The 20,405-nt window shown below is 47.5% G+C and overlaps 2 protein-coding genes across 3 annotated transcripts in view; both read left to right on the plus strand.

The window, feature by feature from the left end:
- The first annotated feature begins 368 nt into the window (after nucleotides 1-368).
- Nucleotides 369-11,188, plus strand: Patl2 (PAT1 homolog 2). Of its 2 annotated transcripts, none has more exons than XM_050131477.1 (15): nucleotides 369-702; nucleotides 1,408-1,718; nucleotides 2,720-2,800; nucleotides 3,544-3,653; nucleotides 4,112-4,186; nucleotides 4,413-4,554; nucleotides 4,917-5,037; nucleotides 5,126-5,223; nucleotides 5,409-5,462; nucleotides 5,570-5,703; nucleotides 5,829-5,988; nucleotides 6,462-6,602; nucleotides 8,319-8,413; nucleotides 8,870-9,019; nucleotides 9,981-11,188. In XM_050131477.1, the coding sequence occupies exons 1-15, from the start codon at nucleotides 630-632 to the stop codon at nucleotides 9,997-9,999; spliced, it is 1,764 nt and encodes a 587-aa protein (XP_049987434.1). In that variant the 5' UTR covers nucleotides 369-629; the 3' UTR covers nucleotides 10,000-11,188. The 2 variants fall into 2 exon arrangements, with proteins under 2 accessions (XP_049987434.1, XP_049987441.1); XM_050131484.1 differs by having other exon boundaries at nucleotides 370-702; nucleotides 1,408-1,619.
- A 523-nt stretch (nucleotides 11,189-11,711) lies between these two features.
- Nucleotides 11,712-20,405, plus strand: part of Spg11 (SPG11 vesicle trafficking associated, spatacsin) — a 63,067-nt gene continuing 54,373 nt past the window's right edge. The window contains exons 1-4 of the mRNA XM_050132577.1: nucleotides 11,712-12,000; nucleotides 15,699-15,877; nucleotides 17,351-17,569; nucleotides 19,762-19,951. Of these exons, the coding sequence (XP_049988534.1) occupies nucleotides 11,753-12,000; nucleotides 15,699-15,877; nucleotides 17,351-17,569; nucleotides 19,762-19,951 (836 nt within the window). The 5' untranslated portion in view covers nucleotides 11,712-11,752. The remainder of the gene's footprint in view (nucleotides 12,001-15,698; nucleotides 15,878-17,350; nucleotides 17,570-19,761; nucleotides 19,952-20,405) is intronic.

The raw sequence follows: 20,405 nt of genomic DNA on the forward strand, positions 1-20,405 counted from the left end.
GCTTCAAGTTTCCTAGATAGCTGACACTTTCCTTAAACTCCTAACCCTCCCGTCTCCATCTCTCAAGAGTGAGGACCACTGGCCTGTGCTACCACACCTGACTAAGAATTTTCTTATTAGCGTTCTCATACTTCTGCACTAGCTCAGCCGTGAAGCATGCTGGTCCTTTAACAGGTGAGCAGGAGGCAGAGCTGAGTCTTCAAAAGCTAGGGGAAACAAGCAGGCCCTGGCTGCCATGGCTGACCTACGTGGGAAGGACAGCAGCAGTCACGTGGTGGGTGTCAAGCAACAGGATGCCACTGTACACAAACAGTGGCTGGTTGTAGTCTTCCAGGACCTAGCCAGATCCCTAACTTCTGTCCCTCCTTGGGGCTGAGCTGCTCGGGTGGGAGGGAGGAGGGTGGGGGCTTATGCTTATTTGAGACCTCAGACTCTGACTTCTTGAAGCCTTGGGTCAGTAATTCTCTGCCCACCGTGCTGAAAGGAGACCATGGACGTTTTAGGGGCCAGCCCATCCTCATCGAGGAAGAGAGGGTCTCTGGGTCTCTTCTCCGTCCCAGGTTTCCCTTCTCGAGGCTTCTCTATCAGTGAGGGACACGACTGGCAAGGAATCCCACCAGGCTGCCGAGATGAAATGTCTTGAAGGTTTTACCACGTGGGCCGAGTGTCTACCGAAAATGTCCAGAAGGCCGCAGGCAAGAGGTACCCATCAGCGTGGTTAAGAGACCGGGCGCAGTACCGTGACTGAAAGCTCTACCGTGGCTAGCTTTCTGAGACAGGGTTGTCTGGGCTTTTGTTTTCCTGGCTGCTGCGGGAAAACTACCAGCAGTGCTCTAACAGCGCTGTATGACTGTATGTAGGCGTGCAGTGTAGGGTAGGGATCATCCAGGGTTAAGTTGCACTGAAGGGGGACAGCTGGGATGAGCTCATTTAAAGAGGCAGCAGAAGGGCTTGTTAGATTAGGAAGAATGGGTGGAGTTAGATTAGGAAGAATGGGTGGAGTTAGATTAGGAAGAATGGGTGGAGTTAGAGAGAGAGGCCTGTGGTATCCATTCAGACCACTGAAGTGATCCCCGGGCAGTGAAGGGGTTTGGTGTCTGTTAAGTGCTAATGGAGGCTCATTTGGGAGTGTCCTGGGGCGGAGCTAAGACAGCATGGTGTTCAAAAATGGTTCTAGAGCCCAGTGGTAGAGGCAGGTGGATCTCTGTGAGTTCGAGGCCAGCCTGGTCTACAGAGCAAGTTCCAGGATAGTCAAGAATACACTGAGAAACCCTGGGGGGGGGGGGAAGAAAGAAAAGGAAAAGAAAAATGATTCTAGAGATGGCTTCTAAATGGAGCATCAGCTTGTCTAGATCAGAATTTTCACACCATTAATACAGCAATGTCTCTCGCTATCTTCTTCCCGAGGCCTGCACTTACACCAGGGGCCAAGCAAGTTCTCTGTTCCCCTGGCTCCTGAAGAAGGCTCAGTATCTTCCTTCCACCTGGAGAAAGTGGAAGAGGAGGACGAAGAGGAAGATGTGTGTTCAGATCAGGCCCCAGATGTGGAGGAGGAAAGGAATGATCTCGGGGATCCAGCCATCCTGAGTGTCATCCAAAATACCCAAGTACCACGGCAGGTAGGGCTAGAGAGAGAGGTCCTGAACGTCCACGTTCCTTCACAGACTGTCACTCAACAATCTTTAAGACCCATTTTGAGTTGCCATGGATTATTTCAGGTATGACGCTGAGCTGGGGCTTTCTCCTCTCCCATTGACGCTTCTGCAGCTGTCCTTTACCTTAAATCAGGTCCGAAGCCAGGTGCCGTGGTGCACACCACACCTGCAATCCCAGCACTAAGACTCCTGAGGTGGAAACAGAAGGGTCATGACTTGTCCCCAGTCTGGATTGCATAAAGAGACCCAGGCACAGACAGACAGACCAGGCGTGCATGCGTGTACTCTCTCTCTCTCACACACACAAGTGTGCCCCAAAATCAAACAAGCAAAAATCCACAAGGCTGGGGCAGGAGGCCACTAAACTACAGTCCTTGCCTTGCAAATATGAGGATCTGAGTTCAGATCCCGGGAACATATGTAAACCCTGTATACAGCAGTGTGTCCCCGTAATCCTAACCAGTGCAATGGGAGGTAGGGACAAGAGGGACCTTAGGAGCTTAAGGCCAGCTTGCTCAGTTCACCCAGCCTATATGGCCAATGAGAGTTCCAGGCCAATGAGAGATCCTGTTTCAAGAAAAAGGTAGAAAAAGCCTGTAGACATCTGAGGTCCTCCTCTTCCCTCCACACCACACACAGTCACACACACACACGTGTGCCTCGGAGTTCATGTGGACTCAAAACCCCCGCAGGGTCCTGTGTCTCCCACAGATAGCCACCTGACTATTGGTCGTCCCTTTTGTTTTAGCCTTGTGTCTTGGCAGGCCATGCCTAGTATGTGATCCCTTACATTCACACAACCAGTGGAAAAAGACGAGGACTTCCCATATAAGCCAGGTGACTTGGCCCTCCTGCAGCCTACCCCTAAAATGTTAGCCCTCTTCTCAGGAGGAAGAAGGAGCCTGGCACATTTGGCTTTGAGGATGAAGGGGAAGGCCAGGTTGTTATTCTCCCGGCTGTTGAAATAACTGACTTTGCTATCCAAGCATTGTTCCCATGAAAACAAAAAGCAAAAGACAGTGTGGGGTCCATTCGAACCTGGCATTTCTTCCTTTCTGTTCCAGAGAGGCCTGCACGGTTCCTCTGGAGCCGAGGCCCTTGGTACCCTGGGGATGTCACAAGGCTCCTTGCGTTTTCTGTGCCAGGTGAGTCGAGTCTAGTCTCTATCCTGTGAGGAGGTGACTGAGTGACGCAGAACATTTCCATTTCTGGAAGTGTTGAATGTCCCTTGCTTGCTTCATTATGTTCAGTCTACCCTTCCCCTGGAGATGAAGCGTCCAAAGTGAGGCATTGGTATGGGGTGGACAGCCACACCAGGCAGAAGAGCTTGGTAAATGACAGGTGGTGCAGGATGGCCTTAGTAAGTGCTATGGGAACAACTGTCACTCATACGGAACGGGACACGCAATAGATTCCTACTGCGACATTATAAAATATCTCAGCAGATGATCAAGTACTGAACTCAGGGGCAGGAAAGACACCGGCTGCCCATGAAATACTTAATAGTGTAAGAACGGAAGACTGGGAAACCCCGTAGGGAGAGCTATAGGGTAACTGAGCTCTGCTGAGGGCTTGGGTGAGGCAGAAAAAAAGGCTGAGGAGCCTGCCCTCAGTAGCTGAAGACAGAACACAAAAGCAGAAAGGATGTTCAAAAGCATCCTCCTCCCCATCCTCAAAGACGGAAAAGGCATCTCCTAGGAGGTGGCAAACTGTCAAAGGCAGGAAGCACGGTCTCCACAGCTGCCTTGAGGGTTTTGTAAAACCCTGGGCGAAATCACTGAGGGGAAAAGGCAGGTGAGAAACCCCGAGCAGGGACAGCGTTCACTCCTCTCTCAGTGGAGTATCCCCCGCTTGTCCCCTGGACTATCTGTGGCCAATTCCTTTCCAGCCTCCATTCTCAAGAGCCAGCTTCCCAGCCTGCCACATGGGACCTCACCAGCCTTCACCGGATCCTCTTCTGTCCTACGACCCACTGGCCTCATGGCCCCCTAAACTCAGGTACCAGGGACGGGCTGCACAATAAGGACAGGCTGAGTTCCTCCCATAGGTCATAAGACATGGTGGCCAAGGACCACCTCCGTTACCTTCTGTCAGTTGCCACGGAAAAACACTTAGATACACTAATAAAAATCGGAAGCATAGTCCAGTCTCTGCTCCCTCACAGCTGAAGAAACAGAGCCCCAAGGGAATTAAAGAAGAGAGGTGGGCTACCCCGACAGATTAGGACTTGCTAACAACCATGCCAAAAGGTTGCCTATTGTGCCCAGATTGTCGGCATTCAGATTGCAGAGAACCATTTCATGGGGAAATGAGGATTGTGTTGTTTTTTGCTTTTTGTGGGGGAGGTATGTAGATGCACAGGGCTGCCTTAGATGTTCACTGGAGCTTACCCGGTGAATGCACGGACAGTTGGGATGCAGGACAGAAGTTTTCCACTCAGCTGATTTCCTTTTAAGCCTTCCCAGTCATCTGACCCAGCTTCACCCTCAGCACCAAAGGACCCTACTGCGGCAGAGGAGTCAAACCGTGAGGTAAGGCCTAGATGAGAAGCGGGGCTGTGGGGAAGCAGTCTGCACGTATACCTGGTATTTCCTTGTGACTAGCCATCTTCCCCCACTCCATAATGGTACTCCATCACCGTTGCCCAACACTGCACCTTTTCCAGTCCTTCCAAGAACACTTCACTGCCTGCTCACATCACCTTGGGAAGTCACAGTGGCAGGGCTTGCCTAAAGGGATGTTTCTACTGGTTTGAAGTCTCCTAGCCAAGAAGCCTTGGTCTCTGAAGCCAGACACCTATGCTAACCTCATGACCCGAAAAGAGAAGGACTGGGTGATAAAGGTGCAGATGGTTCAGCTGCAGAGTGAGAACCCTCGCCTGGACGATTATTACTACCAGGTGAGCTCCCGACCCCCTCATCCCACCTTTAGACCTTGGCCAGATAAGTTAGGACTCCTGGGCCTTGTGACCCTCACTCCAACTCCTAGGGGCCACATCTGATTAGGTGCCGGCACAGTCACGCCCAAGAAAGAACCCATCTTCCTAAAGTTAGTGTCCCAAGCCCCTTCCTCGTCTCCTACGCTTTGGTCTAATGGAGTTATTGACTCTTTTCTAAATACCCAAGGCTGTTCTCTCCATCCTTTTGAGAGGTTCCCATTTCTACCCTGGAAATGTGGGCCTGTCCACATCTGTGCACTTTTGTAAGCCTTCAGGATACCTTATAAACACCCACACCCTTTGCCTGCTCCCTGGACCCTCAGGGATACTATCAGAAGCTAGAGAAGACACAGGCAGACAAAGAGCTGCTTGGGCAGAGGAACGGGGCTGAGTCTCTCAAACTGGTCACGCCTCACATCCAGAAGGCAGAAATTTATGAGTCAGGTAGGGCCAGACTGCTGGCTTGGGCTGGGTATCTGGGTGCATGGGTGTTCCTGTAGAGAAACATGCTCCTCCCGGCTCTCTTATGCAGTGGTACGAATTGAGGGTTCCCTGGGCCAGGTAGCTGTATCAACATGTTTTAGCCCTCGCCGAGCTATTGATGCCGTATCTCACGGAACTCAAGAGCAGGTAGGAGAGTGTGATCTTCCTAGAATTTTCCCTGCCCCTGTTGTCTAGAATGCATTTGTGTTTTGGGTTTAAACACTCTTACATCGTGACATACGGATGAGGAAGCAGCGCGGTCAGACTTTGTATCTAGCCTTTTCCAGCCGCACTGACGGTGTGACTGATGGCCAGGTACCCCTTGTGCCTAGGATACGGGAGCTGCAAGCAGTCAGAGGCTCCGAGTTCTCTCCCTGATTGAGAAGGTGAGACAAGCTCACTGGGAGATGGATGCTCTTGACTAAAATTTTAAGGATGGGCTACTGCTCAGTTAACCACCTCTCCCCCCTCCCCGCCACTGTCGAATTTCCAGGTGTTCCTTCAGTTGCTAGAAATTGAGGAGGGCCAGAATGATGGGTTTCCACAGCTCTACCACTCGGGGGAACAGAGCAACCAGGTGGAGAAGCTCTTTCAGGCCTTAAAGACCCAGGGGCAGGACAACTTGGAGTGAGTATGAGAGAGTCCCACCTTAGCCTCAGAAGAGGAGGCTCAGCGGCTGTGGGGGCTGGCTGCTGGCATGAAGCCTTCTTCCCTGGCACAGGTCTCAAAACACTCTCCTCTCTCCCCTGTAGGGAGACAGCAGATAGCCTTCTGCAGGTGCTGTCTGTGAGGAAAGGGAAAATTCTGGTGGCTCGGCTGCTCCCCTTCTTGCCCCACGATCAAGCCGTTAGCCTTCTCCTGTATATCACCTACCATCTGCCTCTCCTGATCCTGAGGGACATGGCTGACCAGGTACTGCGGCAGTGAGTGGCAAAGAGGGTGGTCTCGATGGGCTTGGGGTCTTTCCCCTCTCCTATCTCCCTTCCCTTCATTAGAGATGCCAGCAAGAGATAGAGTAGTGTGCTGCCCACCCCTCAAATAAGGAAGTTACAGAACGAACGACCATAGCGGCAGCAGATCATCTTCAGGTATGACGAGAGAGGGAAGTAGGTGAGCGGCCGTACAGGGGTGAGTGCGCGTGAGCAGAGATAAGGGTCCTCTGAGGAGGGGCGGCTCTCGGCGGCGTCCTATAGAAAGCCACTGTAAGATAAGTCAATATTCTAGGACTCCATTAGGAATAGAGAGTCATAAGCAGTGGGAGGCCTGGCGAGGACCCGGACCAAGGAGCTGTGTACAGCCAGTCAGCCAGGGAAGGAACTGGAGGTAAAGATGAGGGGATGAAGCTGTGGTAGAGTTGGGAGAGATGCTTAGTGATTTTCTTGTAGGCTCTACACATTCTATTCAAACCTCTGGGAAAATACATCCGTTATTTGACCTTCCATCAGCTCCTCCATGGACTTCAGGGTCTAATGTTGCTGCCCCCTGGCACCACAGAGCGGCCAGTCTCTGTGGTGCTTCAGAATCAGGTAATATATCCGGGACACTTTTCTTTCCATAGATGGCTTTTTGTTTGTTTAGATTTCTTTTTGAGACAGGGTCTCATATAGCTTAGGCTGGCCTAGAACTCTCCAGATAGCCAAGGATAACCTTGAACTCATGACCTTTATGTTGGCATGAGCCACCATGACAGGCCTCCCATAGATGACTTCTCAATGGCCTACTAGAAATTGTAAAGAGGATAGTCTCATCTCTACACAAATCTTATCCTCAATAGCACTTCTCAGTGTCCAGTGAGAACTGGACATGGTCTACTTTTAGTATGCAGGAGGCTGAGGCAGAAGGACCATGAGTTCAAGATCAGCTTAATCATCACAGCGAGGGTTAGGACACCCTAAACCTGTCTCAAAACCTTCCAGGGAGCAAAGGATCATCTGGACATAAATCTTATTAAGTACCAGGTCCTCGGTCCCACTCCCAGGAGATAACAAGGAGCTATGTGGGGGGGGGGGTGGCTGCCCCCCCCCATTTCCTCTCTGTTCTCTTCCTTTCCCCAACTCTTCTCTCCTTTTCTTTCTATACCGTCTGGCACTGTTGCTTCTCAGTATGTGGTGAGACTTGTGGCGAATGCCACAGTGGGAATGGCGTGTGGTACAGGACTTCTTACCTCCTGGCATTTAGAAAAGAGAAGTACACATCTTGACTGGAGGGGGGGGGTGGCTCGTTGGTTGAGTGTTTGTGGGGTGTGCACAAAGTTCTGGTTTCGGTTTCTAGCACCATACAAAGCGAGAGTGGTGGTGCATGCTTGAAAAGGAAAATAGAAACGAGGGTACCCGGGTTTCAGGGTCACCTTTGTCTTTACGGTGACTTCAAGGCTAGCTTGGACTATCTGAGATCTCTGTGTGGCGGGGGAGGGGTGCCACATCTTTGTGATGGAATCCCTGTGACTGCTGGTGGTAACCGCTTCCACACCAGAAGTTTCAAAACTTTTTTTTGTGTACCTTTAGAGAAAAAAAAAATGGAGACATCCCCATGTGTTTATAACATTAGGTTTTTCTTCTAAAGAAGAGATAAAGTCTTTTTCTTTGTCCTGAGCATCCAAAATAAGTCACAAACTAGGCACTTCCCATAGCATTGAACTCTGCCCCCAGTCCACAACAGCAAGTCTGTAAGTATTGCCGCTTTAGACTTGACAGACTGTGTTTATAGCTAGTGAATTCTCTTGTGCAATCTCCTCTGTAGCTCTCTGCTGAAGGTGGTACTTCTTTTTTTTTTTTAAATATTTATTTATTTATTATGTATACAATATTCTGTTCACATGTAGGCCTGAAGGGCAGAAGAGGGCTCCAGACCTCATTACAGATAGATGGTTGTGAGCCACCATGCGGTTGCTGGGAATTGAACTCAGGACCTTTGGAAGAGCAGGCAGTGCTCTTAACCTCTGAGCCATCTCTCCAGCCCCCTGAAGGTGGTACTTCTGAAAGTGCGGCCCACAAACTATCCGAATCATTCTTCATCTACTGACTGACATTCCCCCACCCCCATTTAGTCAGCTCTCAAAGGCTTGTGGAAAGTTCAGGGCAGTGAGTTCTTTTTTAGCTGTAAAATCTGACCACTCTTGTGGCATTGGTCTCCATCTGCACACGCAAGCCTGTCCTTCAGGAGGAAGCCAGCAAAACCAGAGAAGCCCAAAATGCCTAGGTTGTCCCCCTTTTGTCTCAAATTGTCTATTCTATCACTCACAGTTTGGGATATCTCTGCTTTATGCCCTGCTGAGTCATGGAGAGCAGCTGATGTCCCTGGATTCTTCCCTCCAATCCAGCAGTGACTGCGCAGCCTGGTAAGATGGCAAAGGCCTTGTCAAAACGTTCCAACATTGCTGGGTGTGCAGGGCGAGCCTGACCAAAGAGATCCTGAATAGCATATTAGAGGACCAGGGAGGAAGTTGGGCAGAGAAGAAGACATCCCAGAACTGTATCTTCTCCTGTCCCCACAGAGTATCCTACAATGTTAGTTTCCCATGGGGAACAGGGTCATAGTAATTAAAGAAGATACATTTTAGAGTCAAACAAACCTGTCTATTGCAATGTAACTTTGAGACATTTCACCTGTTACTCTGTTTCTTCATCTGGGAGTAGTGCTTTTAACTCCTTAGAGTTATTAAGATCGGATAGGCATTGCCGGGTATGTACCAAATGTACACGTGTCACCTCTCAATTGCTGTGTGGGATGGGACCAGTGGCTGCTGGTGGATGGGGTTTCCTGAATAGTACAGCAGCTCTCTTCCTTCCCTCAGGACAGACTTGGTGATTCTGGTTGCGTGGGAGATATCTCAGTTGCCCACAGCATCCCTGGCAGAGCCCCTAGACTTCCCCAGGAACCTGCTTCCCCTCTTCTGCCATCACATGGACAAACAGCTAGTGCAGCAGCTGGAAGCCAGAATGGAGTAAGTGCTTACAGAAACAGTCACAGCCTCGTCCGGGTCTGCAGATCCAATCTCAGTGAAGCTGTGAGCATGGACAGTAATGTGCTTTAGACAGAGTTCTATGGGCCGGGCATGGTAACACATGCCTTTGATCCCAGCACTTCGGGTCAGACAGAGGTGAGTTTTAGGCCAGCCAGTTCTGCGTAGTGAGATATGAGACCCCAGTGAGATGGCTGAGCAGGCAGCACACATGGAAGGAGGCAGTAACTCTTAAAAGTTGTCCTGTGACCTGCAAATGTTCACTGTGGAGTGTGTGAGTGTGTGTGTGTGAGTGTATGAGTGTGAGTGTATGAGTGTGAGTGTATGAGTGTGAGTGTATGAGTGTGTGAGGGTGGGTGTGTGAGGGTGGGTGTGTGAGGGTGGGTGGGTGAGTGTGGGTGGGTGAGGGTGTGTGGGTGAGGGTGTGTGTGTGAGGGTGAGTGTGTGAGTGTGAAAGAGAGTATGTGTGAGAGTATGAGAGTGCGTGTGTGAGTGTGGGGAGAGGGGTGGTGTGAGTGGGTGGGTTCCAGTGGGTGGGTGCAAGTATGGGTGGGTGTGAGTGTGTGAAAGAGATTGTGTGTCTTGTGTGCGTGTGAACAAGCATGTAAACATAGCAAAACATTAAAAAGTCAATCTAGACCCTCGTGTATTTGTGGAGTAACCAGTCTGGACTCATTAGGGTCCTTCGTACTGTTCAGTCAAACCTTTGGTTTATTCCCAATGTTTGGTCATTTGTATGTGCTATTTCAGAGCAGTAATTCAAAAAAGTTGAATAATTCATTCAAAAAATAGTTGAAAGATTATTTCAGAATATCAGGAATAACACAGAGATAATCTCTGTCCTCGGAATTTTACTAGCTGTTAGAATGAGCCAAGCATGAATTAAACCATAAATATTTGTAAATATGGGATTGTTTGCAGTTAACTCTTGTTCTCTTTTTAGGCTTGCCTGTATGTACTGATTTATGAGTTCTTGAACTTACGTGTGAGAAGCTGAATCTCAGAAATGAAACTACATCACATCACCTGCCTACAGTGATACAGTCCAAGTCATTTCCCATACTTTGTTATGTTGGAGGACCCTGCCATTTTGTCATAGCCCTTCTTAAAAGCTAAGTGACTTGCCTAAAATTAAGGCATGACTTTAGGTATAATTAGAGAAACATCAAATGATATGTTGAAACTTGTTTGTAAGTTTAGAATTACAATGAAGACCATTTTTTGTGAGTGTGTCAATATAAGGGGCAAGGCCTTGTTATGTGTAATAAATATGTAATCTGGGACATTGTTTCAGTGTGCCAGATTTTATGTAAACCAAACAGCTGAGCTAAGGCTGAGAGATTTGGATGTAAGCATCTTCCTTGGCTTGGTTGCATTTTGTCAGATGAAGTCCTGCATTCATCGAGGAACACTGGAGAACCTTTCATGCACCAGGCCGGGTTCCAGGTAGGAGGATAACAATGGCGCACAAGTCTCTGCTACTTTCAGATGTACATAGAGGCTGGGTAAGAATTGACAGAAAATATCAATCAGTCATAAGTACTGTCGGGAAGCAGGATGATTTGAGAGCGACTGGAGTGGAGGAGGCTTTAGATTGGATTGGCTAGGACGCTGCTTTAACAGGTTGCTGTTGAGTCAATCCTCAGACTGTGGAAGTGGCCACATTACCAAGGCTAAGCATGGAGACATACCCCTGACTTCCTGAGTAGCTAGACGGCTGGGGAAGAAGCCACGGGAGTCCAAGGCCACCAGGGAGCCTTTATCAAATAAAAAAACTTGGCAAGGTACTGTTCAATTTCTCCCAAGCCTTTCCAGCACGTCTCAGCGCTCTCCCCCCTTTTCTATACTGGATTGTACGTCCCTGAGTGAGCCGCTTCACTCTGTACTCAATCCATCTGTTACAAAGGATATCATTTGACTCCGATATTCACGCTAACGTTCAGGCTTGTAAGGAATAGAAAACTCAGTGGTGGAGGACCATAAAGAATAGACTGTCCCCCAAAGGAGGCCTATTGGTCTGAGAGGTCAGCACCCCCAAACCGTGCAGTTATGTATCCAGGGGTACAGAAAAACTCACTATGTGGGGGTCTGAAAAGCAATTTTTGTAGGCAGAGGCTGGCGAATGCTTTTCGGGTAAAAAACGTTCTTCAAAACTGCCTGGTGGGAGATAAATCAGGTGGCCTGCTTTTGCAAACCCTGGGCTCCAGGGCATCTGATGGGAATGGCAACTTTGCAAAATTCCGTGGGAGCAGATTTCTTGAAGCCCGGGGGAGAAGGGTGGGCTCTGTTTTGTGCGCCTGTTTTGTTTTGTTTTTGTTTTTAAGAGGAAAGAGTTCTTTAATCCTAGTCTATTAAAAAGTCCTTGCTACCAAGAACCGCATGACTGTTGTTCCAAGCAATTGCACAAAAAGTGACGAGGGGCCAGCAACTGGGTTTTAATGAGCAGGAGTCAGTCTCAGAAAGCTTTGGTAGTAACAAGTACAGCAGAAGCAATTGACAGGAGTTGGCGTTTATTGACTTGAGCTGAGAGAGGAGCGCAGGTGTGGTTTCACGGGGTCTGCTTAGGCCCGCCCCCACCCCCAGCTAAGAAGACTACAGGGGTAGGAACGCCTTGCAGTTCAGGTGACAGTCATAAGGCACAGAACACCGCGCATGCCCGTGACGCACGCACGCGGGCGGGCGGGCGTCTCTGCGGGAGGAAGCGCCCGGGCCGGGATGGCCGCTGAACCGGGGCCCGGAAGTGCTGCCTCCCCCGGCTGTGCCGGGGCCATGGAGCGGGTTCTGCCTGTGCTGCTGGTGCAGCTCCCTGCCGAGGAGACGGCGCAGCTCGGAGCGCGGGCGCAGCTGCACCGAGAGCAGGAGGCCCTGGGGAGCCTGACGGCTGCGGGCAGTCTCCGAGTGCTCTCCCTGGCGCCGGGCAGCAGGGGTGGAAGCAGCTGCTGCCTCCAAGGCCCCTTTGGGCAGTAAGTGCTGCGGGACAGCTGTGCAGTGCGGGAGGCGTCTGGACCTTGAGCTGCCCCGGCCGCTCCTGAGCGGGAAGCCTGCGTGCTCCTCGCGGCGCGGGTTGGTGGGAGAGGGGTGACAGCGGGGGAATCACCCCAAAACTGTGAGTCCCATTCCTCTAGGAACCTTTCCCATCCCGGAGCGAAATGCTCACCTTGTTGCATCTCCCTAACTCACTCTCTGGATGGGCAGAGAAGATAACCCTGGATGGGTCCCAGTCCAGGAACCGTTTCTTTAACTTAAAACAGATTGTTACAGAAAGGAATACTAAGCCTGTCTCTCCCCCCCCCCCCTTCGTTACGCAGCCCAGGCAGCACTAAAACTTGGTACACAGACTAGGCTGGGCTTGAACCTACAGAGATCCACGTGCCTCTGCCTAAACTACCACACCTGACCTTGTTTAAAGACGCCGCGTAAACTGGGCGGTGGTGGTGCACGTGTTTAATCCCAGCACTTGGGAGGCAAAGACGGGAGGCTCTCTGTGAGTTCAAGGCCAGCCTGGTCTATAGAGCGAGTTCCAGGACAGGCTCCAAAGCCACAGAGAAACCCTGTCTTGAAAAACAAACAAACAAACAAAAGTGCCAGATGATCTGGCTCATTTCAAATATCCATTTTTGTTACGGAAATAATGCTTTCTTGCAAACATAGCCCCACTCTGCACATAAGTGCCCTGGGGTCACTGAACTAGCCCAGTCCCACTTTTAACGGATTTGATCACAGTCTCCAGGTAGCTGGTTTGCAAGTCGCAATCCTCCTGCTTTACCCTTTCTAGTGCCTCCATCTCCGTACTTGCATGCCTGCTGTTTCTTGGGCACGAGGTTCCCATGAACCGAAAAGGTAGACAGTTACAATAATGTACTACTTTCCATTTTCATAAATCCTATCCAGGGTGGACAGTCAGCATCATAAAGTTTAGGAATGCCCCGACTATATGCTGACCTTTCTAATAGTGGGAAGTATTCTAGGACCAGTCTGTGTGAGCCTGTAGAGCCAAGAAGTATCTCACTTTAGATACTCCAACTTCTGTAACAGCTCTGTACACACAAGGCAAGTTTGGTAAATCAGCAAGTATTTTACCTGCGCCCCTTGAATAATGCCTTGTCTGATAAGGTCTCACAGTGATCTCCCTTTGGGATAGTGCAGTGCCTTTAAATAGTTTACTTTGTTTAACCTTTTCCAGGGTTGATATTTAGGTTATTTCCCAAATTTCCAGTGTAAACAGAAATTAGGTGTTCGTAAAAAAGAAATAATTCCTGCTATTTAAAAGGCAGAAATGTGAACTGTTGGTCTTTTCCTTTTGGGGGAGAAGAGGGGATGATGCAAGACAGGGTTTCACTTTGTAACCCTGGCTGTCTTGGAACTCACACTGTAGACCAGGCTGGCCTCCAACAGTGACTGCCTCTGCCTCCCGAGTGCCCGGATTGAAGTGCAAGTCTTTCTACTAAGGACCTAATAGCCGCCCCATTTAATATAAAACTTACTTCTGTAGAAAACAAAGCTTTTAAAGAAGTTGAAACTCTCAGAGGGTGCCTCATCTCCTCGAACTGCGTTGTTTTCGGAGTGACCACTGCTTTTGAGAAAGGGTCTTTCTCTGTAGCCTAGGCTGGCCTCAAAGTCTCAGTCTTCCTGTCTCAGCCACTGAGGAATGTGATTATTGTTGAGCCACCACATCTGGCTCATGTGTATTAGTGATAGTCTTGCTATGTGACTTAGGCTGTCCAGTTCCTGGGCTCCAGAGACCCTCCTTCCTCAGCCTTCTGAGCAGCTAACAGGTCCGTGTTGCTATGCCTGGCTTGGGTCCTTTCTGTATTTGTTTGTACATGTGTGCGAATGTGTGCATATGCACACGTGGAGGCCTGATGCTGACACTGGATATCTTAGTAGATTGCTCTCCACAATGTTTTTTAAATTTTATTATAAGTTTTTGGGTGTGTGTGCACATGCTCATGAACCCGTGGCGCTGCACAAATTTGGGAGGTCAGGAAACAGCTCTGTGGAGTTGGTTCCCTGCGTCTGCCTTCACATGGATTTCAGGGATCCAGCAGAGGTTGCCAGACTTGCCTGCAGGTGCCTCTCCCTGCTGAGCCTTTGCTGGCCTTCCACCTCACTTCCGGAGGCAGAGTCTGTGTCTGAAAGGAGGAGCTCACAGGATCAGACAGATCTGAGCTGCTAGCTTGTCCCTAGGATCCCTTACTTCTTCCTTCTGAGTGCTGGTATTAACAGGTGGCCAGGCTGCCATGCCTGCCTGGCTTTTATGTGGGTTCTGAGTACCCAGACTGCCATTCTCAAGCTTGTGGAGCCGGCTCCTTAACCCCTTAGCCACCTACAACCCTTATGTTTATGACAGTTGGTCTTTCCCCACCCTTGTTAGCCCACACTGGTGACTGTGCTGTCTAGAATAATTGTCGTTAGCCACGTGTGGCTGTTAAAATGAATGTTGAAATCCAGTTCCTTGGTTGCAGTGCCCACAGCTGAAGTGCTTTGTAGCAATATCTGCCCACTGGTTGTGGCTGCCTTGGGCAGCACTGAAATGGAAAATAACATTTCCATTATCACAAGGTTCTATTGGACAGGGTTGTTCTGTACCATAACATTCTGGAGTAGTCAAAAACTATATGTAAAGAATCTTTAAAATCTGAAATAATTCAACTCAGCCAAAGCCCATTTAAAATATTTATTTTATGTGTCCAGTGTTTGCCTGCATGCATGTATGTGTGCCACATGCCTGGTGGTGCCTGCAGAGACCACAAGAGGGCGTCATATTCCCTGGAATTGGAGTTACTGATAGTTGTGAGCTCTTAATATGAGCTCTTAATCACTGAGCCATCTCTCCATCTCTGTAAGCCCATTTTATTAATTGTGATAAGTAATATATTTATAAGTAATAAATTTAGAGCTGGGCTTGGTGGCACACACCTTTAATCCCAACACTCAGAAGGCAGAGGCAGGCAGATTTGAGGCTAGCCTGGTCTACAGAGCAAGTACCAAGACAGCCAGGATTACATAGAAAAATCCCTATGTCAAAAAAAAAAAAAAAAAAAAAACAAGATTGATTGTTGGTATTTATTCTTCATGATAACAATCTGTTTAAAAATATCAGTTGGTGCTCAAGGTAAAAGAATAAATGGATTTAATAAGGCTTTTTTAAAAGCTGAAGGATAATCCCAGCACTTGGGAGGCAGAGGCACGCAGATCTTTGTGAGTTCGAGGCCAACCTGGGCTACAGAGCGAGTTCCAGGACAGGCTCCAAAGCTACAAAGAAACTCTGTCTAAAAAAAAAAAAAAAAAAAAAACAAATAAATGAATGAATGAATAAGTGAATGAATGGAATGAATGAAAGAAAGGAAGGAAGGAAGGAAGAAAGAGAGAAAGAGAGAGAGAGAAAGAGAGAAAGAGAGAAAGAAAGCTGAAGGGATGAGGAAGCAGTTTTCTGCTCTAAGCTCACTTCATCTCCTACTCTCAGACAGTGTAGGGGACAGAGTAGGGAAAAGTGGGGAGAAGGAAGAGACCCTAAAGCAGTTCCATTCTCCTAAGTTGGGTTGCAGAACTGGTGCTGATGAGTGAGGTAAGTGCTCTTGTTCTGCCCTTTGATCCCTGCCTTTGCGGTCAATGGGATTGTGGGCGTAGAAATATAATAAATCTAGACTTTTTTCCTTAGCTTCGTATGGGAGGAGTGTCGTGACCACGGCACAGACAAGCCCAAGCTGCTCGCCGTCCGTGAGGATTATGAACTGTGCGTGTATGAGTTTGATCTGAAGGACGGGCGATGCGAGTCGACCTTGTTACACAGCTGCTGTGGGCGGACACTGCAGACGCTTGTTGAAGACCGAGGAGTCTGTGAGTGTCCTGCTAAGTTCGCTCTGCTCTGTTTCCTTCTTAGAGACACAGTCTGACTGTGTAGTGGAGGCTGCCCTCAAATGCGATCCTCCTGCATCAGCTTCCAAGTGCTGGGGACTCAGGAGTATGCCGCCGTGACCAGTCTGCACTGTCCAGCACTGGAGCCACTATCCAGACTGGGCTACTGAGCCCTTGAAATGGGGTTAATATAATTAAGTTGTACTTTCAGTTTTTGCAATGCTGGAAATCAAATCCAAAGTTTCACAAATGCTAGGCAAGCCCTTGGTCCCTGAGCTACATCCTCACCCTAAAAGTGTACTTTAAATGTCCCAGCCAAGTGAGGTGGCCATAATGCTGTAATCCTAGCACTTGGGAGGCAGAAGGATCTCAAGTTGATGGCAGCCTGGGAAACATAGTAAGACTCTGTCTCAAAACACGCACGCCTTTAATCCCAGCACTCGGAAGGCAGAGGCAGGCAGATCTCTGTGAGTTCGAGGACAGCCTGGTCTACAAGAGCTTGCTCCAGGACAGGAACCAAAAGCTACAGAGAAACCCTGTCTCAAAAAAAAAAAAATCTTTCTTTTTCAGGGGATACTGGGGATTGAACCTATCGCCTATACATGCTAGGTTGTCACTCAATCACTGAGCCACATACCCAAGTCTCCAGGCTTTTTTTTTTTTTTTTTTGCCTTTATTTACAGAAAGATTATCACCAAGCTACAGAGGCTGGCCTTGGACTTAAAATCTTCCGGCCTCAGCCTCTTGAAAATCTGGGATTATAGGCCTGCACACCAAACTGGTTCTAACATACCAGGTTTTCAAGTCTTACTAGAAGGAAAGTTAAAATAGATCATTAATAATTTTTATATAAACTAACATATTAGAATATTTTGTATGTAATAAACTGAATAATATATATTAAATTAATTCACCTGTTTCCTTGGCTGTTGGTCATATTGAATCATATCTCTCTCATGGATTGTTGACTCTTGTATTATAGTGGACAGTGCTGACCTAAACTTGTTATAGAGCTGTTGCCTGTGTCTTGGCCTGATAAGCTGTGGGGGGAGGGGGAGGTAAATTCAAGCTCCTGGGCCTCTAAGTTTAAGGCAGTAACATCCTTTCTACCCTTGACTATAAGGTTCCTTCTTTTTCCTTAAGGGAAAAAAAAAAATGTCTGATTGACTTTGAGTGATCTCATGGGTAGCTCGGCTTTTTTTGAATCTTTCGGTGTGCTTTGAGATGTCAGCCTTAAGCAAAAAGAACCCTGGGCCACTGTGAGCCATCTTTATCTTTATTAGGCCTACTTCCTAATGCCTGTGTCCACAGATGTGAACAGTAACCACTTGGAGTTGGGATAAATGCAATTCCCTTTCTTTGTTTTATCTGTTTTTTTCTGTGTTTATAAGATCACCTTTACCAACTGTAAAAGCATGAGTGAAGAGTTTGAGACGACATCCTTTTGATTCACAGGTATTTCCGTGGAGTCTCTGAGAATTCTGTCCTTTCACAAGACGGCCTTGCTGCTCATCAACAGATGTCTCGTCCTCCGCCTCGCGTTTCCAGGGAGAGACTCCGGAAGGATACTGGACTGCTTCCTGCTGCCCTTGCCGCCACCGGCAGCAGACGCGGTTACTGACGTGCAGTTCTGCAGGGGACTTCTCTTTGTTCTGAGTCCATTACACTGGATCTGTATCCTTGGCCGTAAACTTGTTGGTTAATGTGTAGGGGAAAAGAATATGTAGAAAGATGAGCCTTTCTGCACTTTCAATTGGGGGAACTGGAGCTAAGGGAGAATAGTTAGTTTTTAGTTAAGACTTTTTAGGGGAGAAATACTCAACTATATTGCATTATATTTTTCAATGTATAGAAACATTTTTATTGTCATAATAATCTTATCCATATTTGTATTCTTATTTACCCAAACTACATTTCTTAAGTATCTGTTAAAATGCATGATTACTGATATGATATATGGCGTATGTCCTTTCCGCATGAATATAACATACTTTGTTCAATGATGGTTCCTTTTTTTCCTTTTTTTTTTTTTTTTTGAGGCTTCAAATATCCAAATACTGGGCTTACTGGTATGCGTTACCACACCCAGATAATTGCATCATTCTAATGAATGGTTTGCATAAGTATTAATAGTTTTTGAAAGTAATATACTTTGTATCTAGCAGTAAAATTATGTTGAAGATTTAAAAATGACCTTTTATGGGGGTTTTTTTGTTTGTTTTTTTTTGTTGTTGTTTTTGTTTTTTGTTTTTTCGAGACAGGGTTTCTCTGTGGTTTTGGAGCCTGTCCTGGAACTAGCTCTGTAGACCAGGCTGGTCTCAAACTCACAGAGATCCTCCTGCCTCTGCCTCCCAAGTGCTGGGATTAAAGGCGTGCGCCACCACCGCCCAGCTAAAAATGACCTTTTATGAAATGATTTTTGAGACTTTTATTTCTGAAGTAAAGGGATAGATGATCTTCCTTTCTTTATGGTTTTGGGGGTTGGCCCCCAAGGCCTCATGTGTGCTATTCAAATATTCTAGCACTGAGCTACAATCCCTGGCCCTTGGTTTGTTTACTTATTTATTTTTGAGACAGAGTCTTACTATATAGACTTGCTAGCCTGGACCTAACTGTGTAGACCAACTGCCTCTTAACTCACAGAGATCCCCTGCCCCTGGCTCCTGAGTATTGAGATTAAAGGTGTCCTTAAATTTTGGGTTTTTGAAGCAGGGTCTCTGTAGATGAGGCTGGCCTATAACTCACTCTGTAGCCTACTTTGTAGCTAGCCTCTGACTCGGCCTCCAGAAGGGATGATTTTTCTATTTTAGATATATTGTTTTTTACAAGGATGTCATAAAATACTAAACTGACTTAATTTCTGTTGCTGAATTTGTTGTTTTCTGCAATGGGTGTCAGGTGCGTGAGGCTGCTGAACATCTGAAATGGTCTAGGCATATGGAGACTTAATTATTTAGGTTTAAAAGCTGACACTTGGTTCAGTTATTAAAGAATTTAAGTATATTTACAATAAACTTATTTTTTTGGACTCTTTTTAAAAAACAAAACAGAGTCTTATGTAGCCACGACTGAACTTGTGCTCTTTATTTAGTCAAGGCTGACCTTTGACACCTGATCCTCTGCCTCAGCCTCCCAAGTCCTGGGATAGCAGGCTTGAGCCATTATGCTTAGGTTAATGGTATTGGGGAATCAAACCTGGGCTTCATTGAGCTAGATAAGCACTCTACTTACTTAGTTTCATCTCCTGCCCAGTTTCACTTAGTGTTTCAACTGCAACTCTGTGAGGTTTAAATATGGGTGAGATATTTCTGATGAAAATTTAGCATCCAAGCACAGTGGTGGTGGTGCACACCTTTGATCCCAGCACTCAGGAAGCATAAGCAGGCAGGTCTCTTAAGTTCAAGGCCAGCCTGGTCTATGGAGTGAGTTCCTGGGCAGCTGGGGCTACGTAGAGTAAACTCTGTCTCAAAAAACCAAGAAAAAATGAGAGAGAAAATTTAGTGTCCAAAGTTAGTTAGTCTTAGTGTAACTTAGTGTAACTTAGATTTTTGGTGGCTTACAAGAAAATGAAATATCTCAGCTTTTAATGTTGGTTGCATGTTGAGATGATAGTATTTGGGGATTAGCTAATGTATAATGTTAACTGGGGTTTACCCTGGGAAACAGTGCCTTGGGGTCCAGAGCAGCGGACTGAAGAACTGTACATCACCTGTTGTGCAGCCGGCTCCATAGTCATCTGGTTCCGACATCGGGGAGTGCCTGCTGCTAGCCCTGCAAGGTTGTAGTGATCCAGACGACAGCTCTTCCCATCCTGAGACTCAAAGGGTCCTGGATAGAAAAGACACTTCTTTAACTCTAGCCCAAAGATATTTTTGACACTTCAGATGGCAAGCAGGTAGCTCGTGTGGACTTGGCTCTTCTAGAGGATTCCGAGCAGCAGGAGGCAGCCAGCGTTCCCTCCTTTACATCGCTGAAAGTGTCTCAGGACTTAGATGTTTTGGTGATCATCAGTTCATCTCACTCTGCAGTTGCTCTGAACCTAAATTTGTATTTCAGGTAGGCAGATGACTAAAACTTCTCATTTGAGGTAAATAGACCCATAAAAGATTAAAAATATACTCAGCTTTTTGTTGTTGTTTTTAAGCAGCTTTTCTACGCAGTTAGATCTTGCTAAGGCTCCATTAGTAAGATTGTAATTGTGAAGAATGTGTCTAAATGTCTTTTGGCTTGTATGGCAAAGGTTTGGTTTGACTTCAGTGGTATTGTATGGCGGTCATGGTTATGTCATATAAAGATGCAGAGTTGTCCGGGCAGTGGTGGTGCAGGCCTTTAATCCCAGCAATTGGGAGGTAGAAGCAGGAAGATTTCAGTAGTTTGAGGCCAATATGATCTACAGAGCGAGTTTCAGGACAGCCAGGACTATTGCACAGAGAAAACCTGTCTTGAAACACATCCCCGAAAGGGAGGGAGGGAGGGAGGGAGGGAGGGAGGGAGGGAGGGAGGGAGAGAG

Source organism: Alexandromys fortis, unplaced genomic scaffold, assembly GCF_014885135.2.
Source record: "Alexandromys fortis isolate MF-2015 unplaced genomic scaffold, M_Fortis_MF-2015_v1.1 scaffold_6, whole genome shotgun sequence".
NCBI classification, from domain to species: Eukaryota; Metazoa; Chordata; class Mammalia; order Rodentia; family Cricetidae; genus Alexandromys; species Alexandromys fortis.